This window comes from Meleagris gallopavo, chromosome 7 (assembly GCF_000146605.3).
Source record: "Meleagris gallopavo isolate NT-WF06-2002-E0010 breed Aviagen turkey brand Nicholas breeding stock chromosome 7, Turkey_5.1, whole genome shotgun sequence".
Lineage (NCBI taxonomy): Eukaryota > Metazoa > Chordata > Aves > Galliformes > Phasianidae > Meleagris > Meleagris gallopavo.
This window is the reverse complement of record NC_015017.2, coordinates 24,730,181-24,750,128: the sequence shown is the minus strand read 5'-3', so window position 1 is coordinate 24,750,128 and position 19,948 is coordinate 24,730,181. Positions and strand designations below refer to the sequence as shown.

At 40.7% G+C, this 19,948-nt stretch overlaps 1 protein-coding gene across 1 annotated transcript in view; it reads right to left on the bottom strand.

The window, feature by feature from the left end:
• LOC100549062 (kalirin-like) overlaps nt 1-19,948 on the bottom strand; it is a 143,542-nt gene that overhangs the window by 99,827 nt on the left and 23,767 nt on the right. The window contains 1 exon segment of the mRNA XM_019617399.2: nt 14,906-15,028. Within this exon segment, the coding sequence (XP_019472944.1) occupies nt 14,906-15,028 (123 nt within the window).

The following is a 19,948-nucleotide window of genomic DNA, read 5'->3' as shown; positions in this document are numbered from 1 at the left end:
TATAGAAAAAGCACTAATGACTTCATCCCTGCCCCTCCAGAAGGAAGGGTTGGTGCTGAGAGATTTCCAGCTCAGTGATGCAGATTCAAGAGGCTTAAATACACTTCAGATAAACAACCACAGCTGGGAGTTAACCACAGTTGCCTTGACCTCCTGAGCTTGATGTACTCATGAAAGGACTGTCATCTACTGTCAGATGAGATATAAAGATGGAACATGCCAAATAAGCTAGAGGTTAGTTATGTGGTAAAAGCATGCTCTGTTTTTGTTTGTTCTGCTCATTTGCTTCAAGTGCACATAAATCATATCAGAAGTTGTTACGCATATCAAACATTTTAATATACATCTGTTTCTCTACAAGAGCTGTATTAAAACTACATTGAACTTGAGAGCTTCATCCTAGTTGGTAGAATAATTCTGCACTGCTTGCCTGCTTCCTGCTCTCATATTTACGTCCTGAGCTCCCTGTGTTGCTAGACCTTCAAGTTTCAGAATGGAAACAGTTATAGTGATTTTGGTATTCATTTTAGGTAGAACTGAAGGCTTTAATCTCTCTTCTGTTTCTTGCAAATAAAAAACACAACACTGGGAAAGAAACACACTATCAAAACCCCATCACAATCCTGACCACAATTCAGAGGTGCTTGCCAGCCTCCAGTTCATTTACTTACGATGGAAAAGAAGATAAAAATGGTGACAGGCTCAAAACAAAGTTCTGGAGACATTATATCTCTGGTGCACATAGGAGAGCAAGTTGCACTCTGACCCACAGAAACCACAGCATGATTCACACTCACAAAATGATCATTATGGACCTGACTCTGCATTTCTTCTTTATCCTTATAAGCTATTGTTATTCTTAATTATTAAGTTCAGTCACTGCTATCAGATTCTCTGCTCAGACCACTTTGTTAAAAGTTGCTCCAGTTTTCTGTTTTGGTTAAAGGATGTCAGAGACAGGCTTTTGTTGGGGAATGAGATCTTTAGTAATTTGATATTTAAAACCTGAACCGAGTGATCCCTGTGAAGCATTCCTTTGATAAATAAATCTGGGGTTTAGAGAAGCATCCATCTTTGTCAAAATCCCTCCTCCCTCAAGAGGGCAAAGGCTAAGTGCATACGGTGATCTAATGTAGGATGTGATTTTGTTCAGTTTGAGTTTCACGTAATCAAATAAAATCCAGTGTTCTTCCTTGTCTTCTATTGCTCTAATTCAAAACAGAATTACCAGGAACCACATTGCAGAAATTAAAGGCAGAATATCTCTCTGGCTCATTTGACCACTTGCTTTATTGGTACAGGGCTGTTTCCTACTGTACACTAGAATGGATACTGTAGACTTTTTTTTCAAAACCACCCAGATTAATGAGGTTTCCATCACCAACTTTAGCAGACTGGTCTTGCCTTAAACATGACAACTGATCTCAATCTTCTTTTATTATAACTCTACCCCAGTTCTCCTTGCACTGTCCTTCCTGAACTCTGAGTTCTTTAAGTACTAGAGCCAGTCATATTTTCTTTGGATAAACACTTCAGACCATCTCTACCTTTAAATAAGTGAATATCAATTAAGTGTTTTTAAACAGTTTACCAAACGAGTGCCTCAGTTGAGTTTACGAATGCAAGCATGTACAAATTTGTGTCCAGATATCAACATCTTTACAATTTTAACAAAATTACTTCTATTCACAGAACTGCAGCCTAATTGCCAACATACTCGAGACTGCCTAGAAAGCCACCTACACTTCACTACAGCATAGAAACCCCCCACCTCCATCTTTGCAGCTTGTTGCAAAATCCTTCTGCAATCACACTGTGCAATCAAGGAGATTTGACGCTACTTTAAATGATTTTTCTTCAAACGTTTTCAGGCTGAGCACCTGTACCTGCTGATCCATTGTTACTTTTCACACTGATATTAGAAGGTAGCTCCTATCAGGAACTATTACAGATCTGGGAAAAGTGAAGTTTGCTTCCATTTTAGATGGCTAGGAGGCCAAATCTAATACCACATTGATGCTAATTACTACTTTACTCGTCCAGTAGTTCTTTTCCTCTTAGAGATTATCTAAGCGTAAGGGGTTTTTCAGCATGAATGAGAAAGAACCTGTTCCCAGGAAGCAATGAGGTAAACATCACACACCATCCTCACTAACTATCATCAAGAACCAGATACTTTTCCTTGTATTATTATTTTTTATTTATTATTTTCCCTCAAGGTACACATACAAACTGAGACGAATTTGCTACTTGAATTCAAAATAATGATATTGACACTTTATATCAAATAATGCAACATAGATAGAAGGTCTAAAAACTACCTAACACCTTTACACAATACACAGCAAATGACACTGTAAACTAGTTCTGGGGTCAGACATGAAAACAAATAAGTTTTAAGGCCAAAACACAAAAATATCTGATATTATTTAGCATTATGCAGCACATGAGGGTACCAGTAGAACAGTATTATTACTGCAAAATGACTTAATTGAGTAATTAGGGGAGTATATGAATGAGAGCTGCTGAAGTGATTATAAAGTAACGGAGGCTTTGAAGCAGGCTCAGCAGAGGTGAGAAAAGCATTTTTTTCTGCACAGATGAGAAGAAAGCTGAAGAAGACAAACCATCAGCAGCAAAATGCAGTGTTTTAAAAGCTATTCTGATTATAAACATCATCAGTAAACCCAAATGGTCCATTACTTCTATGTGATAGCAGCAAAAAGGAAAAGAGAGTGGAGAAAAGACATGTGTGGCACTCACAGGTGAGCAGCAAGCTGGGAGAGTACAGGATTGTTTTCTATCCCAGCAGCTCAGCTCATGCCTCTTCCGAGCCCTGCAGACATGAGCGCAATCACGACAGCTTAATCAAGTCCTGCCAGTCTTCTGAGTTGAAATAACTTCAGGCATTCTGGGTTTAATATCATGTTCACCATTTGGAGATTTGAAAGAAACAGCGACGACAGTATTAAATGGCTTTAGACTGTCAGCAGCAGTGGGAAAAGTCAGTACCAAATACAACTGGCAGTGCTGCTGTCATGAAAACAGAGGCGGAACAAAGCTTTGAGGGGACATGAATTCAGTAAACTGCCTGGCTTTGTTTCCAGCACCTTGGTTTTATGAAACCTGCTTTAAATAAGATACCACGGCATCTCTTCCCCCAGAGCCAGTGCCCATGTCTCAGCTGTGCCCCTCTTTCCACTGATGTAGAAATTGGTTGTAACATCTTTCCTGAAGCACACCTTGGGCAACGTGGGCTTGTTTACAGAACACAATAATGTTTAACATGAGAAAATACAGCAAAACTTTGTCTTGAATTCTCCAGAGCTTTCAGCGTACAAGTTCCTAAAGAGCCAAATGTAGAGACCAGGCAGGCTAGACACAGCACAGTCTTATACAAGCATCACCTAACAACTCTATTTTTTTGTTTTACTTTTATCTTTAATTTTATCTTTACTTTATGTTAGTAAGTGACAAACATATTACTACATGCAACACAGGCCACTGCGAAAAGGCACAAGCATTCATCACAGGACCTGATGCTTTGTGACAAACTCTATTTTCCATAAGTTAAAAGCTACCTCTGAAAAGCAAACTGATGAAAACTGAGGAAAAACATGCAGAAGGATGTGCCACAGCCTTTCTACAGGGTCACTGCACTGCTGCTGCCTCAGGAGGGATGCAGAGATCTAATTAAAGTTTTGCTGCTGCTCCTTTGTAACACAGGTTGTCTCCTGGCAGGCTATGCTGCATCAGTGGGAGAGGAGTGGGGGATGATCTGAGGGAGGGCACCACACCCCATGGTGCTGCTGAGCTGGTGCTACATGCCAGCACTGCCTGTATGCTCCCTAGACCCAGAAAGAAGCAGGGAGTCCATTGATGCTCCCCTGGGTCCTCTCTGCTTTGCCCAGGTAAATCTGGCTTGTAGCAAAGATTCGTTTAAAAATTGGTCTTTCAACCCATAGGAAACCTCACACTTTGGTACTTTGCCTGCTGGAGACAGAGCTCGACGAAAAGAAAATGTCAGCACACTGTTTTGTTGACAATTTGGACATTTCCATTTGGTACAAGGGGAAGGTTCCCTGCGAGCAGGACTGGTAACACAGCACCTACCCAACACTCAGATAACCTCAGTCCCCCTTCCCTGCTCTCTCGGGCTCAGCTGATTTGATGGCAAATGGTCCTCTACTATCTACAAGAACAAGGCAGCCTCCCCAGATTCAATTACCTGAAGAACTTTTAACTTCATCTTTGTGTTCCGGCTCAGCATCCTTAGGAGTAGGTCAGAGGGATGGTCCCTCTGGATTCAGAATTTCACATCAACATTAATTCAGCTCTCCCTCATGGTTTACACATCTGAATTTGTTTCAAGTGAGTAGAAACCGTTCTCTGAATCTTAGCAGATTTATAAGCCTATTTTTCACCAGTCTCATTTCCATGATGCAGATTGTCCGTACAGCTTACCCATCAAATTACTTCTTCAGAGGTGCTATGAGAGCAAAATGGACTTTTGTCTTCCCTAAAACTTTCAAAGATGAAAAACTTTTCTAACAAGCAGCTAGTGTTTGTAATGAGGGAAAGCAGAAGCAGCTTTCAATCTCTTGGAGAAAATAAACTTTCTTTTTTCCACTTAGACATTCATACATTCATACACTTTGGAATAATTTCAGTCAGGACTAACATCTTTCATGCTCATAAGAAGGAATTCATAGGGGGTGCATTTCAAAAATGTGTTCTACTGAATGAAATTCAATTCAGGTTATCTATAATCAGAACAGAGATTTAGAAATAGAGCATTTTTGATTTCTGACTATTTGCAGGCCACACACGATTCGAGCTAAATATATTTTAATAATGATTTACAATGAGAGATTCGGTGTAGAGCTATATCCCCACCAGAAATCTCAATGCTATAAAATTGTATTGATTTCTGGTATGTAGCAGATCTCCAGGAACACTGCAGCCATATGAGATATTGCCTCTGTAGTCAACATCTGCCATTTATTTCTACTATTAAAAATTCGGCCAAATCCTGAAATCTTTCTAGTGAATTCTTTATTTAATGTTGCCAAACCGTTCCCTCTCCCCATCCAATCCCCCTTCCTCTAAAAATCAAGCCCCCACACAATGAGATGGGCCATGATACAAGACAAAAAAAATAGAGAACGTCTTTTGATCTTTGTCTGCCTTTCTGGAGCCCCAGCCTGCCAGACCCCAAGGAGCAGGACTTGGGCACCCACTCCCATCCTGGATGCCAAGCAGGGCCAAGCAGCATCTCCCCCCTCCCCTCACCATTCCCAGTCCCTCATAATCTCCTTATTTCATGTCCATGTCCTAGCACACAAATCGGATTCTGCTCTGTGCTCTGATATGCCATCTCTTGTCCCACATTTACATGCTGCTGTAAGAAAACTGAATTTGCAATGGTTAAATGACCCAGTGACCCAGTTACCAGCTGCAGAGGGGAGCACACACACCGCTGAGCTGACTGACATTTCTACACTGGCATGGCCGCACAGCCCGGATTGTGCTGGGGGATTCCTCCTCTCCTGCTGGCAGTCATGGCATCACGTTTGAGTGAAAAGGGACCCTTAAAGGCCACCTGGACCAACCCCCCTGCAATGAAAAGGGACACCTACAGCTCTATCAGTGCACAGAGCCCTATCCAGCCTGATCTTGGGCATCTCCAGGGATGGGGCAACCACCACCTGTTCCTGTGCTTCACTAAAATTGTAAGAAATGAAATTGTACAAGACCTCTCCCCCCTCATAGTATCTATTTCTAAGTTAATACGGTGAGCACTGCACTCCACTTTGGTTTGTGGGCATTGACAAACCCAAATTCTGGTCCTGGCCATGGGAAAAACAGCCACCAAAAAGCTGTCAGGTTGACACATGTAACACGATGGCTGCACTTTCAGTTCCCTGATAGGAATGAGTCACAAACAGCCTTTTATTCTGTGCAGGCTAATATCACATCGGGGGAGGCAAAAACAGGCTGTGTTCTCCCTTCTCTGCTTAGCTCCAAATCATACTCATGTCACGAGGAGTTACCTATGCTGCCTAGAAAAAACAACCTTGATGCACTGAACAAAACACTTTAATAAAGCAGGCTGCTTGCTGATAGAGCGTGCACTCATTGTTCTGCAGCACACACTCATTTCTATTGTGTCAGCTGCATGCTAATGCAGGCAACCACGTTAGGCAGACACGTGTGCACATCCACTGACAGGTCAGGCACACCTCCCGTCTCCGTTCCTCTGGCTTTTTACAAATTCTGCAATTTTTCTCTCCCAGCCGAGCTCCATTTGAAATGCAGTGACACAACAAGTTTGATTCTGCTTGCTTTTCTCGTGTCAATCTCAAAGTTTCCTCCCTTCCTCAGCAAAGGCTGAGACACGAGAGGAACCTGGGCTTTTGCATGTGGCTGTGCTCTGAAGCAGGCGAAGCAAAGATGTCCAAATGTCTCAAACCATATGTCATTTTCATAGTGACACAAGCCAGACCTTTCTTGGGGCTTGGCTATGCAATGCCTGACCTTGAAGGAGGGAAATATTACTGACTCAATTACATGCACTGAACCAACAAGTGAATTATTTATATACACATTAGGCTTTTTGCCCCTGTTCACATACGTTATTCGAAAGGCCTCTGTAAATCCACTAACATCACCTTACTCACATACAGGAGAAACTGTGATTTGAACTTCATTGCAGGACAACAAATTTTAAAAATAGGTTTATTTGCAACAAAATGTTGGTAAAATACTGAGATAAAACATTTCGAATGGTCCCATAATGCAAGTGTTGTTTTTAGACAATTCAAATGCTTGATATCATAGAATCACAGAATCATAGAATGTTCTGGGTTGAAAAGGACCACAATGATCATCTAGTTTCAACCCTCTGCTATGTGCAGAGTCACCAACCATCAGACCAGGTTGCCCAGAGCCACATCCAGCCTGGCCTTGAATGCCTGCTGGGATGGGGCATCCACAACCTCCTTCAGCAACCTGTTCCAGTGCTTCACCACCCTCTGTATGAAAAACTTCCTCCTAATATCTAACCTAAACCTCCCCTGTCTTAGTTTAAAACCATTCCCCCCTTGTCACTATCCACCCTTGTAAACAGTCTTTTCCCCTCCTGTGCCTCCTTCAAGTATTGGAAGGGTGAGGTCTCCCTGAAGCCTTCTCTTCTCCAAGCTAAACAAACCCAGTTCCCTCAACCATTCCTCACAGGAGAGGCGCTTCAGCCTTCTGATATGAGGAATAAGGAGACATCAAGGATTTAATAAGTAACACTAGGTGGTACGAGCCCATTAATACTGCCAAATTCTTTTGTAAGCATGGCTCTGAAGGATTTGTGGCTTTGGGGAGTTGTACAATAAGCTCCTTTTAGCACAAAAGGTACAGTAGGAGACAATGCAGCTGATGCTTGTTGATGAATTAACAGGCTGCCCAGGGAGGTGGTGGAGTCACCATTTCAAGAAACACGTAGATGTGGTGCATAGTGAAACGGTGCAGGGGGCAGTTTCTCTGAAACTTGCAATGTGACATTGCTCTATATCTTGTGATCCATCAGTCCTGGTTAGTCTCTTTCCAGAATATTTGTACAGTGATAACGAACACCTATTACCTGACCTTAACAATTACCTTGCTTTGTTACTGAATTCAAATCTCTTTGATATTGACTTGACCTAAATGAAATTTCCTGTACCAAATACCTGCAAAGCATCATGCTTGTGGTGAGCCTCAGCTGCTGTGGTTAATGCAATGTTGTTCTCCCTAAGACACAACTGGCTGGCCCACAGGGCCACCTTGAATCCCCATCACTATTAATGGCTGCAAGAAATGAATCTGAGAGTACTAGTCCACCTTTATTATCATCGAGACTTGGACATTGCTGCAATTAATCTTCCTGAATCAATAGGTAGAGTTTGATAGCCCACTGGGCTGCCAATAAGAAGGGCACATGGAAAAATTGTCAGAGGGGATCCAGAGCCTTCAGATGGCACTGGTTTTCACCAGCACACACAGTTCAGTCAGATAATTAAGTGTGTGCACTTCAGAGAAATTTTCACCAGCAGACAGCTTTTGTTTCAGCTGTATGCTTATTCAGTTGAAACATCAGTAAAACATTGAATGTATCTTTACTTTCTATGTTGTATACTGCATCACTGTTTATTTTTTCCATTATTACCTGAACAAACAAATTCCAGAGTTCTTCAGGAAATGTTGGCTTTCTTTTCTGATTCCAAATGAGACGAACTCAAATCCTCAGAACTCCCTACAGAACTGAAATTTAATTTTCTAGAATTTCTAGAACTAAAAAAGACATGTTTCTTAAATAGCTTCATTGTTCTGCCAGTCTGCCATGGGAACAGCAGCTTGCCTTTATAGGCAAATGAAAGGAACCTATTTTAAAGACACAAGAATAAACCTACCCAAATAAATCAGCCATAGAAAGTTAGCTCCTGGCAACTGTCAAAAACAGATTACTACCAGTTCTTGAGATTTTGCAGGCTGTTTAAGGAAAAGATCCACTTGTCAGGTGATCTCTGAGGAGAAGAAATAAGAAAGGAAGTCATCTGTAGCTTGAGGAGCAATGCATTGCGATCCAAATTATGAGCCAAGCCATACTAAACATAGCTCTCAAACGACTGCCAGGAGGGTCTCTGAGCCACTACAAGGTTCTCTAAAAACAGTTCCCCCATTACTAGACTGCAAAGTGCCAGCGGCCACCCATTCAATTGCACTATCCTAGTCCTGAGTCACCAGGACCTGCTAGGCTTTGTGCAGAAAGTTACTCTATTGCTTCCACGGTGAACTATCTGCCTCTCTGACTATGCTGGTGAAAGTTCTGAGATCATACCATTTGAGTCCTCACCCAGATAACCCCCACAGACAACCCATATTGAAACCCAGGCCAGCTAGAAGACACTGCAAGTTCTGGAGCCCAGCATTGCTGCTCCACAGCACGCACTGCGGTGTCATCTGCTGTGAGCAGGCATTTTTCCCTCTTTGCTGAAATGAATATATTTGCATAAATGGAGCAAACAGGAAGCTGTACGTTAAAGCTTCAGAACTTGCTAATGACTTTGCAAAGGATGAACAAGTTATATATGGGGCTGACTTTTAGTTGCCTGTCTCAGTGTTTTGCTTCTTAGCACAACATTTGGCACTATCGAAACCACAGTTCCAGTGCTAACTTTAAACACAGTTCTTACCCAATTTGTCTGCTTTCTCCCTGTCCCAGTCTAATATTTGATTCTACAATTTATTTTGATCACCCAACATAGAGAGAGAAACTCAATATGCCTGGTGAGGTATTCCACCCAACAACCAGGTAGGTCACAAAATTAAAAAGAAAAAAAGTGAAAATAATAAAAAAACCACTCCAGGACAATGCTTCTTAAGTGCTCATTATCAGCCTGGGCTCCTAATTTATGCCTAGCTGGTTTACATTAGTACTGAACTTCATGCCAAACTTTAGAACAATGACAACCAACAGAGCTGGAATTTGTAAGGGAAAGCAGTAGGTTTTTATCCTGGAGGCCAAACAAGTAGCTGTTTGCAATTCAGGGTTGGCCTGACTATTCCATTACCTCACTTGGTTTTGAAGCAGTTTGAGAAAAACTACATTCAGCTGTGAGATCGCAGAATATCATTTTTTTCTTACCTGCAATGAATATTCTTACTGAATCCACTGGATATTTCACATGACGAGTAATATAACCATACTTTTCCAACATGCTTACACTTAGGGGTCTTTTTATCTCCAAGAGCTTTTAGAAACTCTGAACTAACAGCATCTTATGAACAGTTCAGTGGAGGAAGGGAAGACTCTAGACAGGAACACCAGAGCACATATTGCTTCTCAGATGAAGAATATTCCTCATTTCCTTGGAGGTGATCAGGGCTGGGCTGGATGGAGCTCTGGGCGACCTGATTGGTGGGTGGCAATCCTGCCCATAGCATGGGGCTGGAGCTCAGTGATCTTTAAGGTCCTTTCCAACCCAAGCCATTCTATGATTCTGTAGTTTTGATTTCCAGTAGAGGATACGGACCCCTGGCTTTCAGTGTATTCTCTCAAATCCTTCCCTTCTAGGAAATACATTTATCTCCCCAAGAATAGAAGAGCTGATTCTTAAAGGAACTATACATATTTACATGAGATCATCTTTGATGGTTCAAAACTTGTTTCCAGGTGTTTAATTATCATCCAAAGATTCTCTTGGAGGAAGGCAGGCACAGCTGCCTATCCAAGAACAGGTATGTACCTAAACTGAAGGTGTTTTAGCAGTGAGGCCAGAGCCAAGAGTTGCCTCTGGTCACACAGACCAGATAAGCTCCATGCTCTTTGATGCCCAGCCCAGCCTTCAGTCTATTTTCTCACAGTGTTTCATAATGAGGACAGCTTCATACATTTCAAACTGTGGCTACTCAGAATAAGTGCTTTGTCACACACACAGCTGCAGAATTTACCTTCTAAACATCAATGTCTTTGGTTTGCTGTGAAAAATAAATCAACTACTGCATGCAACATGCACACAGGTACTAAATATAAAACCCCATTAGCAGAGCTGAGGGCTTTTATGACGCACAGTGAGTGCCATCTGCAGGCTGCAGCACGTAGTGGTGGGCCTCCTGCTGCAGAATGCACGATGAACTGCTCTATTGAAAAGCTGATAAATGCAGAAGGACTACAGAACCCTTTGCTGAGAAGCATTCAAATCCTAAAGTGCTCAGACTGGAAGCAGAGCATAGGGGTAACTGGAGCTGTTTCCCCATTGGCTTTCCACATTCTCTGCCTGCAAAAATGCAGCAATGCCCTCAGTGAGCAGAGATGAGGCCACCGTAACCTGTGGTTGCTGGGAATGCCAGGAGGGAGAACGGTCTGCGGCCTCTCTTTCGCATACAGAGAAAGGGAGAAGGGTTTCCAACACATAGAACTCAACTCAGTAGCGCTGAAGTGTTGAGGGATTTGGGGGTGCACTCTGTTAACATAATTTTTCCACTGGAAAGCACACTGGGTGAAAGGAATGAATAAGGGAAAGCTAGAGAGGCTAAAATGAAATTATGTTTGGATTTACAACCATAATTGGGCAAAGTACATCCATCTGATTTGCATAAAGCAATCCTAGACAAGCTGTAATTGCAGGAAGGGCAGTGTTTCTTTGGTTGCTATTCTGATACCCTCCTCATCAGCAATCAGTTTCCCTGTGCTGGAGGCACAGTGCCCACACACCTGGTATGGTCAGGGTACAACCCAAGAACAGCATCAGCACTGACAAAGAAGCACTCACAGGTATAAATATACAGGACACAAACCTGCCTCCCAGCAGCTCCAGCTTTCTAATCCAAATACAAACCTTCCCCATCTGTGCCTGCCATGTAGAACAAACAGAGTAAAGAAATTGCCAGAGTGTTGCCTAAGCAGCAGTTCTGACAGAAGGGGACCCCACATTATATTTCCTATTGCCCACAGTGAATTGCTCTAAAATCACTGACATTTTCCAAGCACAGCTTCTCTGTGCAGGAAGGTGATCTATTTGGGCCATGCCTGATTGGATCATTACATCCAGATTTATAAATCTGTGAAGATTCTAATCAGACAGAGGGAATATGTTCCACCTCTCCATCTCGTGCCTTGGAAGGTCAGTCAATCAGTGCATTTCTCAGCACAGCAATCCCAGATACACTTCTCCTCCTTGCACGTAGCATTCAAAAACATGAACTTTTTGCCCACAGTTGCAAATATCACGAAAACTCACGAAAATTGCTTCTAGTGTGACCTTTGCAAATGCCTTTCTCAAACAGTGGGAGATAAGAGTAAATATATTGGAGCCAAAAGAAGGTAGTTGTTGGAGGATAAATTTGTACTGTACGGTGTTTTTTTTTTGGTCAGAGAACTGCCAGAAGCAAGAACGCTTGTATTGGCAGTCTCACCAGGTATGTCAGAGTTACACTCTTTTAAAAACCACCTGTTTTCATTATCACTAGCAGACAGTAATTAACATTCAAATGAGGGGAATGTGCAAAATCTTCAGTCTTTTGTTTGAGGATCTTAGCACCTGTGCTTTGTTACTTGGCTCTATCAGGAATAAATGATGCCAGCTATCTACCCTAGCTAGGGCAAAGGTATTTGCTATCTGAAGGAAAAAAAAGTATAATTATACTGAAATTAAAATAAACTAATAGCATAGCAGCTGTAAAGAGCTAAGCATGAGAAGGAAGGGAATTGGGAAGAATAAAAACTGGTCACAGTCAGAGTTGGGAGATCTTTTTCCCAACCACAAAATCGACCTCCCTAGCAGCTTCTGCTGTAGAACCCCAGGTGTGATAAATTTATGACCTTCCCTCTTACCCTTGCTATTATTCTTTTGAAAGCAAAGAGTATTATATTCTCAAGTCCTTGACCTAGGATATAGCCTGACATTCCTTTCACTTCCCCCCTGCTCATGTCCCCATGTCCATTTGCCAGCACCACATTCCAGTGTCACACTGCAGACAGGCTTCATAAATTAGCAACGGCAATCTGGTGGTGCGAATGCATGGGAGGAAGGGCCTGGGAACTATTTCAATCAAAACTGGGGAAAGGTAGCCGAGCTTGACTTCTGTCAGTTATTTTTAATTAGCAAGTATCATAAATTTCATACTCAGAGCACAGAACTGCTTACAATTGTCCAAGCAGAGCAACAAAATGCTTTGTAAAAGTGAGATGATCACAGAAGTGAAGAAATCAAATTCAGAGGAACTTAAAAGGGATTCTACACTCCTGCAATTTTTCTCTCTCTCCATTCTCCTCTGAAACACCCTCCTCTATTGGAACCCATGGACTCACATCCAGTGAACTGCATTTGTATATCCTTTACTCCACTCAGAACTTGGCTATACAAAGTGAATGGAAATATATCTAAAGTTATTAACAAGCAAACTATCTAAAATATTTTAGAAGAAGGATTAACAGGAGGGAATCAGAAAACTTCCAGGTGGAGCAATTCCTTTCTGGCTTACCCAATACCTACACACAGACGGATCTCTAAATAACATCAACCGGTGGAGCAAGCCTTTATTCAGCTTTTTCTGATGTGTTCTCATCATCAAGACCACTTATTCTTCTGCCTTGCCTCACCTGTTCTTCATTTGTTTCCTACATGTCCAGTGAGGTACTACTCCAGGAGGAGGAAGAAAAGGAAAAAAAAAAAGAGCAAACTAATCCAGTAATGTGAGACAGAGCTGGAGCTGCAATGCTAATACATCATAGAGGAGGGAGATTCTGAGAACATTAATACCACAAAGGACACTAGACCACCTTGTTTCAGTTCCTGCATATTATTAGACCTTCTTTTTTATTCAGTTATCCTTAGCATTGGATCTAATAACAGCTATCTAACTCACATCCTCTGGAAAGGCACCTAATGTTGATTTCAGGCTGAAACTTCCCACTAACTCACATTTTTGGATGACCCCTTTAAGTACGTGGTTTGCAACCTCCAGATGAATGCACATTTTAATAAATTTGAAAAAAGCAACTCTAGAAATTCAAATCTATTGTCAGGAGGCTGAAAGTCAGGAGGCCCTAGGACATTTTAGAGATCTGTCAATCTAGAACTGCTGCTTTCAGACTGTATGATTTGTCAATGGTATGCAATGATGTCTCACTGCAGCTGAAAGATGTGCAAGCCAAGGAATGAGTATCCTATTGATAATTGAATATCTAATTAAAAGAAGAATGTTGGCAAACTGAATGGATTCAAAGAAATGGTTAACAAAGGAGTGTTTAATAAGAACACATTAGCAAATTTAAATATGCTTAACTTGGCTAAGGGGGCACTTAAGGGAGGCATGCTAACATTCAACAGATATTTCAGGGCTGTTATTTCATCTCCTTCCTTGGCATTTACCTCCTTAAGGGAAATAAACAAGACGTAGGGGATATACATCGTGGTTTTATATATATGTATGTATATATAAATTGAATATAGGGAGAAGAAAAATAATAATAATCTTGCCAGTAGCTGCTGTCAGACAGTGAAATAGCTTCCCTTGGAGTGCAGTAAAAGAGCTATGTCCCTGCTGCTGGAACATCTAAAACTAAACTAGGCTAACACATGGGAAAGTTACCACGGAAAAACAAAACTGGAATCTAATAAATTTTTGTCTTATGCCATAGTGAACTATGTAAGCAAAAACCTGCCTGAGTGCACCAGGAAGGCAAAGCATTTACCCTATGTAAAGCAGAGCTTATCAATCAGAATTTTATCTGAAATATCCAATACAGAGGTACCTTCACTGGAGACCAATTTCTCACAGATATTGCTTCAGCCTAAGACAAAAAGTGTAACATGATCTGATCGGGAGAGCTGAGAATGGATAATGGCTCGTCATAAGACAAAGGAAAAAAAAAAAAGGGAAAGAAGAAAAAAGGAAAAAACAAAAGAAGAAGCAGCTAATCAGTCCGTGGAAGAACTTATCAAGGTCCCCCTTTCATTTCATTCTGTAAGACTGGATGTATGTTTAAACATCAGCTATGAGCATGTTTCAAGAAGGAGTAATGGGAAGGAATTTTGCCTCCATGCCAAAATATAATAATAACTGTAACATAATAATTCTGTACTACTAATAATAACTACCTGTAATGATTGCCTTTCTAATTCTGAAGCAAATAAAAAAACCTCCTACATGACACACTGTACTTGCACAGACCCACTGCGATGATTTTCCAGTGCGAACTCCTGCTGCTACCGACCATGCTCTCACAATGTGCATACAAACCTTCAGAGCTATGACACTGGATCCTGGTCAGCTCCAGATGTTTGAAGACAGCGGCATGAATTTACAAAGCTCCCAAAATACCAGTAGTTGTTCTTTTTTTTTTTCCCCCCAATGTATTTCAGACTCTTACCTGTGCTACCTCTTCAAAGTCATCGTGTCTTTTCTGCAGCGCGCGTGCTCTGTGCAGAGACTTCCCCACTCCCGTGTGTTTACTCAGAAAGGCTTCTCCATGATTTTCAATCCAGTCCAGTACCTGCCAAAAGAGAAGAACATCCAATTACCTGTAATGTCTTGGCAGCACAGAGCAACCCTTGGGGTGAGGACGAGGCAGCTGCAGAGACACTGCCTTATGTTTGCTGGGGTTAAGCACACGGAGATCTGTCAGTGTCCCTTATGACCAAATAGAAGATAAATTTTCATAGATGTTGCTGGTAAATTAGGATTATTGGATCCTTGCTATTCAATTTGTTTTGAAGTGTAGTTTAGCTATTGGAGCCTGACAGGTATTAAATATTTACATTCCCATAAATGAATTTTGGGGAATGGGAGTCAGAAATCTAGAATCTTCTACATGAGCATTCTCCTCTTATAAGCTCCTTGTATAACCTGAAAACAGTGGCAGCTGATTTCACACAAATAGCAGATTCCAACAGGAGACACCTCGAATGAGTCCAAAAGCATGATGGAGGGATCAATTGAAATTGATTTTGATTTGGGGAGAAAATATCGGAGTAACCAGAAAGAAAAGGTTAAGAATCCTTCACTGCACGCCATAAAACATAGAATGCACCTTTCAAACTTTACCACGTTTTCAGCTCCAAATGTAACTGAACCCTATAGAAAAGTGGCAAATCTGATATATGGAAGTTAAAGAAGATTTTCTTTTAAAAATAGATTAACCATATGAGTGTCATCCACTTGGAGCTCCTTCTCACAATGACATTGGCATAATTCTGCTATTACAGCCGTCAACATTCAGATTAAATCTGCTCAGGGTCTGCTACAAGCTGCATCACCTCAAAAATTGAGCTTGGTGCTATCACCTTGGGGAATTATAGAATATGATCTCCACTTTTTCACTCTCCTCGTCATACACAGAGAATAACGGTACTAGAAAGAGCTGAAAGAGCTTTTCTGCAATATGTTCTTGACCAGAAATGTGTATGTTACTTGTAATAACAGTAATTATTGGAGGTTAGCCTTCTAGCATTTGTGTTGTTAAAAGTCTGCAAATAATTCCATTAACATTTTCTTTCCTCTTAATTTATCAATTAAAAAAGGAACCAGATCAAAACACAATTTTGAAAAAAAATCTCCTAATGAGGGCTCATTTTCTAAATATGACTTTAAAAATTGCAAATGGCTTTAATTTAAATGATGCTTGATATGAAGCTAGTTTGCAGAACGTATGCTTTCCATTCATTAATATTTGATAGCCACTCACTGTAATTCTACAGCAAATTATTCTAAAAACTTCTTAATGTTCATAGCATTTAAATACTGATCACACAACAGTTAAATGTTCATCCCAACCAATGTTACATCGTGTTGTTTTAGTCACTGTGAGATGACTGTTGACATAGATTGCTGCTTTTATTTTACAGAGAGATGTTCCAGTACATACTACAATTCAAAACAAGAAATACAACATGTGATGCTCACTCCAAACAAAGATGAAAACAAAAGCAATGAATCTAGACCAGAGTTCTGCTCCAAATATGGGTGTTCTATCTCAACAAAAACAAACAATCAGAAGAGCTAGCACATTAACCCACAGAGAGTACATCTCTGTTTCAGCTCTCATCCAGGAACACGCTGTCTCATGTTGCATTTGGGCAGCTATCTCTTGCAGCCTGATATAGAAGGACACCATCTGGTGATGCACCAAATCCTTCCTGTAACGTGAAGGCTGCCCTCTGAAGGCTTCTGTGCAAGTATTGATTAGGTTTGCAAATCATTTAGCTTATGAGATTAGATACAAGACACCCCTTTGAGGTGATAAAATCATACATCCACATCATAAATCAGCGGTAGGTGGGGAGACAAGATAAAAATCTATGAATTGTCTACTAATGACACTGCCTGTAACAAGCTATTTGATCACCTCCTTCCTACGCCATTCCTCTAAGTGCCGTGTTTCAGATTTCCAGCCTCTACCTGCTCTTAAAAAAATTCCAATTCTAACTGCTCCATAAACTCTACCTCTGCCACAATTCCCACAAGAAAGCAAACTGTGATTTTGTAAAGAATAACTCAACAGCATTTTCCATGGCTCTGAAACCCATAATAGCATATTTGATCACCCTAGTCTTCAGTGCATGATAGCCCTAACAAACCATTCTTCAGCATTAAAGCATTTGCCATCTATCTACTAAGCTCACAATAATTTGCAAACATGGGGAAATATTACATCTATGCTTCCATCACATGAGGCACAGAAAGTTTGCATTAAATTAAGAGCTGAGATACAGAATAACAGGCAAAGCAACAGCAGGAACATAAATCAGGTACAAGAATAAGACAGGTACAGCAGCCCTTAATTCCCAGTATAAACAATGAGAAATGTTGACCAATTAGTTTACAGCAAATGTAGAAACAACTCTGAAAGGTCATAATTAAACCTGGAATCATCAGAAACAGTAAACATCTACTTGTCAGTGGATTTGGAGGCATTCTTCCTAGCCCCAAAGAAAGGAACTGTTTTTAGAAGTAGAATAACTGTGCAATAATTCAAGGTGAATGTTAACAATTTAATTGAAAGCAAGGACCATATCACTTATTGAACTGCCAAAAATTAATGTCTTGAGATACAGTTAGTTATTGAAGTTACAGTGGTTCAGTTCAAATAATTTAGTTACTCCTTAAAAACAGCTTGAAGAAGCAGTTAAAAATTCAGTTGAGCGTTTTCCAAATTACATCTACAAATTTCACAACTGTCCTTTATTGCTAAGCTATTTCATTCTTAAAACATCTAGAAAATTGTTAATTTGCTGAAGTTACAGTACTGTGCTCCAGATAGGTCCATCATCAGAGGTGTTTCTTGAATACTGCAACTCCAGCATATACCAACTTTCTTCCCAGTATGCATTTCCTGCTGCACTTCAACTACTCTGAAAGCTGCTCAGGGCAGAGGTCAGGCCCTCTTTCCTGCTTTGTAGCTCCTAGCAGAGCAAAGCCAGATCTTGCATGACTGCAGGACACACTTCCCGTGCAGGAGAGCATTTTCCAATCCAGGCTGCAGTCCATTAGATAATACTATTTAATGAAAACATACTAGTTACAAGTCCAAGACACAACTCCAAGCAGGCTGCCAGAATCACTTAGGAAACTTTATAACTTACAGATATTTTCTTACAGGATTGGAGGACAATACAATATTTCAACTCCCACCATGGCAGATTCCCATCCCATGCTTTACTGACCCAATTGCTCTTGGTGAGTGGACTGGGGTAGTTTCTGCTTTTCTCCTGCTACTCCAGGCAGTCCCTGAATTGCCCATGGGAATAAATAAGTTACTCTGTTTCCTCTGTTGTGCCAAGAAAATAAGCAGCAAACCTAGGTCACTCAGAAAATTAAAGCCCAGCACAATTACAGCAGGCTGACTGTGCTAGCTGGAGAAAGAATAGCTGTGTCTCTTTATGAATAATCGGTGTAACTGAAAAAAGAGTGGTAATTCAGATAGGTTTCATCTGAGCACAGCACTGGAAGCTCACACTTATAAGAGGAACACTTCCAGAGGTCTCTCCATACTCCATTTTGCTGATGATCAGACTCTTGCCAATGGGAATTCTAAGACCCATGGCACACCTAAACTGGCAAAGTAAATACTACCCAGGTGAGGTCATGGAAAAGTTACTTGAGAGTCCACTTGCAGGGGATGATGGCATCTTCATGGGACAGTGTAGGAAAACATGAGAAGAAAGAAGGAAAGATGATTTTAAAGAAAGAAGGTTGAAGAAGCAATCAGGCAATAATTAAGCAAAGTTCTGGGATGATAATTGCTCTTCCTCTAGGCTAATTTGTATGATGGGAATATGGTGAGATGATTGCGTTAGTGCAGTTAAGGTCAATTCTTTTAATAGCTTAAAAGGCTAATTTGATTTTTAAATAAAAAAAATGAGATGGGCACTATTTTATAGGGCAGATTGTTCAATGCAGCTCTTTGAAAATGCAACCTCTTCCCATAGGTATCTTTCTTAACCAGTAAATGTGAAAAATAAGGAGCATCTCATAACTTTATTTGGCTTTAATTTAAAAACTCCTTGGAATCCAGTTTTTTTTCTCAGTGATAGGACAAGTGATAGGACTTATGGTTCAAAGTTGCACCAGGAGGGATTTATACAGAATATTAGGAAGATTTTCTTCATGGAGAGGGTGATCATGATCACACAAGGAAGTGGACATGACACTATGGGATATGATTTAGTGATAGGACTCAGTAGATCCCATTTATGGTTATGGACTTGATGATCTTGAAGGTGTTTTCCAACCCAGATGATTCCGTAACACCTCCCCAGCAAGATGTTATGCTCTGCTCACATTTTGCATCAAAACAACATGTAAGGAGTTCACTACTTTAAGGAACCATGTTGGTTATTGAAGTTAGCTAAAAACCTGTATTTCTACATTCTTGTAAATTAGCAACAATAAATGAAAATGAAATGAGAAAGACTTGGAGAAGAACACACAGATTTGCTCAAATATACCTGCCCTGCTCCTACAGGAAGGAGGTGAAAAACTTCAGCTGGTGATTAAATCTCCATTGAATAAGATGCAGTATGTTGTAGCAGCAGTGATGGGGCACCTCAAATTCCGCATTTGACCCAAGCCCCTTTTGAACAGTTTAATTGCTCCTAAGTGAGATGACCCACTGAAGAAGTGCCTTGGCTGAGAGAATGATTAATCTTCACTACTTTAAGTCCCACTGTTGTTGCCATAGTGAGTCAAATTGGGTTACCACGAAAACCAAAAATAAATGATACCATTATCCACTTACGAGTCAGATTTTGATCTCACCTAAAATGGTACCAATTTGGTGTAACTCAGAGTGTTAGATTAAATCCTTCGTAGCAAGTTTGCAATAAATTCCAGAACAATTCCAATGATGTATACCCCATTTATCCCACCCTATTTCAAATAAGTGCATAAGTATTGCTCAACTTTAAACACTTAT